This window comes from Gobius niger (genome assembly GCF_951799975.1).
Source record: "Gobius niger genome assembly, chromosome: 22".
Classification (NCBI taxonomy): Eukaryota; Metazoa; Chordata; class Actinopteri; order Gobiiformes; family Gobiidae; genus Gobius; species Gobius niger.
This window is the reverse complement of record NC_136873.1, coordinates 14,075,342-14,080,766: the sequence shown is the minus strand read 5'-3', so window position 1 is coordinate 14,080,766 and position 5,425 is coordinate 14,075,342. Positions and strand designations below refer to the sequence as shown.

The following is a 5,425-nucleotide window of genomic DNA, read 5'->3' as shown; positions in this document are numbered from 1 at the left end:
GCCATTAGCTGAAAGCGAAAGCTCGTTGTCACTGTTGTTTGACCTGTCGTTTTCCCTCACGTTTCCAGGCCGTGGAGGTGCTGAAGGCCGAGCGTGTGGGACACGGATACAGGACCCTGGAAGACCCTGCACTTTACAGAGAACTGCTCCAACAGAACATGCACTTCGAGGTCAGAGTTATTACAACGACTTCATCAGCAACTTTCAGTTTTATACAGGGTTTAATGGAGACGAGGGCTGGAAACGTCTTTATTTTAATGAATAATTTGAAGATTTCCTGGCGGAATTTGACAAATATAGCCTTAAAATGGAGCCATTATTTTTTGCGCCTTCACTGAGTGCATTTTCTCCAGGTCAGCTTTACCTAAACCTAAGAGCTTCTCGACTAGAGTGTACAGCCTATAGACCCGTGTCATTTGAAAGCTAAGACCTACAAAACTGATCTCAACTCAGTCCATTTTCTCCAACTCTTGAGTATTTATTTTTGGCAACGTTTTACGTCTACGTGAGTAAAACTGTGCATTACTTTTACTTGAGGAAATATTTGGCTTTTTTGAAAAAGTGAGAAGTGGAAAAGAGGCAACAAGACGTGCTGGAAAAGCAACAATTACACGACAAAAAAAAGCAATAAAAACACGACTTAAAAGGTGACAAAAAACGTGATGAAAATACGACAAAAGGCGTCAAAAAGCAAGGAAATAAAGCAACAAAAACCTAGGAAAACCAGACGAAAAGAGCTTTTAACTGAGCGTAAAAGTCTGGTTTGTTTATTCAGTTGTGGCATAAATGATGAGAAGCAAAACATGAGAGGATCTGAAAACTGTAATATTTCCAAAGAAATTACCAGAAAATGTATAACAATTAATCAACTCAGTAAAGAAAACACAAAATACAACTGTTTTATGAGTCAAAATGAAGACTTGTCACTTAAAGATTGACTCACAGCGGAACAAGCACATTTGTTTTCTACTTCTAGTTTTGCTTCTTCAAATGAATGTGACTCAAGTAGAAGCAAAAGCATAATAAAGTCACTCTGAAAAGAACAGTTACTGAGAAAATGCAACCAAGTGCAAAATGTAACTGCTACAAAGTTATTGAGTATTGCTGATTCTTAACTTTTGATGATGGCAAAAAGGAAATTGCGTTTGAAATAAATAGTGATGCACTGACCTCTAGTGGAAACTGTCAGCATTACAGGAGCGTCCACATAAGAATTGGAGAGGACTGATCAAAAATGTTAAGGCGTCATGAGTTTTTATCATTATTGCTGGGTTGCAGGTTCTCGAATGTGATGATGTCACCGGACCCGGCGGGGGGGAGGAGCCAGCATTACACTTCCACAAGTCGTAGCTAAAAAGAAAAATGTATGGATTAGAAAAATGATCATTAACATCAGTCACTGGGTCCATGATCTCTCTGTACAAGACCGAAAAATTTCCTAAAAGACAAAATATTTTTTCCTCTATTGCCCCTATTTTTGAAGATAAAATCAGGAAAATACTGAAACTGAGTAGAAGGAAAGAAAAATCTGAACCTGGTCAAAAATGTCTTGTGTTTAGAGGCTGATCAAACCGCCTTTACCGAACGCGTTTTCAGCGCCAGTATAACGCCTCATTTGAAAGCTAAGACCTACAAAACTCATCTAAACAGATCTTTTTCCTTGTGTTTTTCTGCCGTGTTGTTATTACTTCTCTCCACGTTCTTTTTCACCTCATTTTTGTCACTTTTTTGTCACTTTTTTTTTGTTTTACCCTTGTTTTTTGTCGTATTTGTGTCTTTTTTTGTCACATTTTTGCTACTATTTTTGCTGTGTTTCCATCCTTGTTTTCTTCTCGTTTTTGTTGCCATTTTCACGCTTTTTTCCAAGACGTTTTTGCATTTGGGTAAAGCCGAACTGGAGAAAAATGTGCTCGGTTCAGGCAGAGGTTTAAGGGGAGACACTGCAGGCAAAACTCAATTTTTTTCAGTTTTCAGGTTTTGGGCCAAATTGGTCTCTGAACATATAAGCTTTCACCCGGAAACAGAAAATATGCCTAATCTTCACAATAACATGTTTAAATATTGCGCTGATTCGATGTTCCCCCATAGACTTATATGGGAGAACACAATTTCAAGGGCCTTTTTCTCAAAACACATTTTTCTGTCATTGTGGCGACACTATGTTCACGTCAGTCGGACCTAAAGACTTCAGATTTTCCAGCCTTGGACTGAACAATATTTGGAAGATTTTTTCAGAGGGATTTTTTATTATTTAATCCCTTAAGCCCCATTTATTGAGTTTTGAATGTCAAAAACTAAGGCGAAAATTACAATTTTACAAATTTTTCCACTAAAAAACAGCTTATTTTAAAACTAAACAAGAAATACTAAATCCCCTCTGAGAAAGTCTTGGCAACTCATTTATCAATAAAATGAAACCATAAATCTGAATGTAGCTCTATCCATTATTCAGATTTCGTCGTTGAAAAGAAGGGAAATTTGGGGCATTTTTAGGCACAAAACACCTTGTTCTTATATGAAAAGATAAAATGACAGAAAACTTGCCATGTATTTTTTTCTCACATTTATGCCAGTGATCGACAGCAACAGTTTCAAATTGATATCTGTAAATATACATTTTTTCCCTATTCACCTGCAGTGTCACGCCTTATATGGTTAAATTCTTTTTTTGTGCTGCATTAAAGGGACTATACGGAGTTTAAGTATTTTCCTCCCCCTATATGTTCCAGCAATGTCTTAATGTGTAGAATGAGCTCAGACCTGTTCACCACAACTGCCTCTAAAATCCTGCACTGTCACTCGAAAAGTTCTTAGGTCCGAAGTGCCTTCATGCATGAGCTTAATATAGAAGCTGCAGTTACGTGTATGACCTGAGGTGGCAGTAGTGAGCATAAAATGGCTAACTTGCATCTTTAAACTGACGTAAATCTCCCTGTCGATGCAGATGTGTCCGGTTTCCAGCAAGTTCACGGGTGCCTGCAGCTCCGACTTCACCCTGCACCCCATGATCACGTGAGCGTCGCCGCCCCCGCAGGGTTTTTTCGCTCGTGACGAATGAAACGTCCTCCTCATCCTCGTGTCTTATGTCGTCGCAGTTTCAGGAAAGACAAAGCGAACTACTCCCTGAACACAGACGACCCTCTGATCTTCAACTCCACCCTGCACGACGACTACAGCACCGCGCTGCGCTTCATGGGCTTCACGGAGGAGGAGTTCCAGCGGCTGGTGAGACATTCGAAAAAGTGAAGTTTTCATTTTCACTCGTGGATCGGCCACAGAGTCCAGATCGTAGCCCTGTTGAGAGTCTTTGGAAAGTGCTTGAGGAGGCTTTACACAGTGGTCACAGTCTCCCATCATCACTGCAAGATGTTGGTGAAAAATGAAAGGAACACTGGAGCTTTTAGACGCGTATTGAAACAAAGCCACAGCGAATGGTGCTGTAATGTTTGTGTAAGAGTCTAAAGAGTCTGGACTAAAACTTAATGAAAAGTTGTTTATGAGACTAAAACTATGACTGAAATGTCCAGATATTTTCATCGACTAAAATATGTTTTTAGAAATATGAAAGGAGAGACTAAAATCCTCCAAACTTCTATTACAGCCTCCGATTATTTACATTCACGGCCCAGGAACAGCTCTGAGCTTTGTTTACGTGGGAAAAGATTAAATAAGATTATAATAAATATTCTTATTAATGCAAAGACTAAGACTATAAACTAAACTAGGTTGTCAAAATAAACACTGGTCTATATTAGTGGAGTGTTTTCTCAGCTGTCTCAGTCTGAGCTCCGACTGAAACGGGCGTCTGATTAACTCCGATTAACCAAGTGCATTTTCTCCAGTTCAGTTTCACCCAAATCTAAAGATCTAGAGATCACAGCCTATAGGCCAGAGTAACGACTCATTTTAAAGCTCAAAGACTCTAAATCAGGGGTGTCAAACATACGGCCCGCGGGCCTGATCTGCCCCACGAGATGACTTAATCCGGCCCCTGCCCTGTAGAGCATAAAGTCCAGAGTATGTAACAAAAAAAAGTAAGTCTCCAGCCCATTTCTGTGCAGAGTTATGATTTTTAAAGAATAACCAGAATGCTCATTCTAACCACTAGGGGGCATTACATTAAAAAAAGGAAAGAGTTCCACATGTGTCCAGCAGAGGGCATTGACAACAACACATTATGTAGCCACGTGGTAAATGGACAGTCTGCCCCAGGGCGGCTGTGGCTTCAATAACACTTTGTTTTTCATAATGTGTATAACGTGTGTTGTAATTCTAATTCTGTATTGTCTCGTGTCCAGGACTCCCTTGAAAAAGAGGTTTTGAATCTCAATGGGACTTTCCTGGTTAAATAAAGGTTAAATTAAAAAAATTAAAAAAATACCACCACTGAGTGTGGAGTGAATGAATAATGATTACTATGTAGTACTTTGATGAAGTACAGGCTTGTGAAGTGCAATACAAGTGTAAGCCGTTGTTCTTAATGAAGCTACAGTCAAGTTGGGGCTTTGACCGAATCACAGCTTATTCTTATTCATTTATTGGAAAGTTTTTCTCTATTATAAATGCAGCCCGCGACCCAAAATGAGTTTGACACCCCTGCTCTAAATGAATCTTTTGCTCATGTTATCATCACTTTTCTGAACATTTTTTTAATTGCTTTTTTTGTGCTTTTTTGCCACGTTTTGTTGCTCTTTTTTTTGCATTGCTATACCGACTCTGGACTTGTTCAAAAACCTAAATTATGTTGCCGTGAGTGTCGGTAAAAACGACTTTATTGATCCGGGCTTTGTCTCAGACTCGATAACATGTTGGTGCTTTTGAAGTTGGGGTCTACAGTCCGGAGAATCTGCTTTAAATGGGGCACAGGATGCGTTGGTACATCCTCTTGTGCAGTTGCTGTTTACTTTCTCCAATATAAAGCTGTTTGTGCTCCTATTTCTCTCTTCTCTTTGCTATGAAATGAGAGTTTTGTCTAATCAGATGCACTATTTTTTCATCTGGTTTGGAGTGTTATGTTGTTGTCATTGTAGAGCAGCCTCATGTGTGTTTTTTTGTTGTCGTCGTTGCAGAACATCTGTGCAGCCCAGTCGTGCTTCCTGCCGGACGCGGAGAAGCGGGAGCTGCTGGACTCCCTGTACGAGGCCTACGGGATGATCCAAAGCACCGCCTTCTAACCACGACGCACCGAACCACGTCCTCTGTTCCGACAGATCTTTGCCTTACGAAATACAGCGCCCTCTGCTGCTTTTACCCCCTCATCTCATCTTTGGGTGACTTTGTGTTCATTTTTCGAGACTCGCCGACTCAAAAAATCATTCATGCTTTGACCAAAAACCTGCCGTGTATATTTTATTTTTTTTATTTTAAAAAGGAGAATATGTTCTGACCTTTCTACCTTTGATGATTCACGTTAAGGGGGCTGATG

The 5,425-nt window shown here is 39.9% G+C and overlaps 1 protein-coding gene across 1 annotated transcript in view; it reads left to right on the top strand.

Annotated features, from left to right (window-relative positions):
- The window catches only part of ada (adenosine deaminase), a gene marked incomplete at its 3' end in the record, with an annotated part of 40,309 nt that extends 35,135 nt beyond the window's left edge, over nt 1–5,174 (top strand). The window contains exons 8-11 of the mRNA XM_079580872.1: nt 69–170; nt 2,945–3,012; nt 3,096–3,225; nt 5,070–5,174. Coding sequence (XP_079436998.1) covers nt 69–170; nt 2,945–3,012; nt 3,096–3,225; nt 5,070–5,174 — 405 coding nt within the window. The remainder of the gene's footprint in view (nt 1–68; nt 171–2,944; nt 3,013–3,095; nt 3,226–5,069) is intronic.
- Nucleotides 5,175–5,425: the final 251 nt, after the last annotated feature.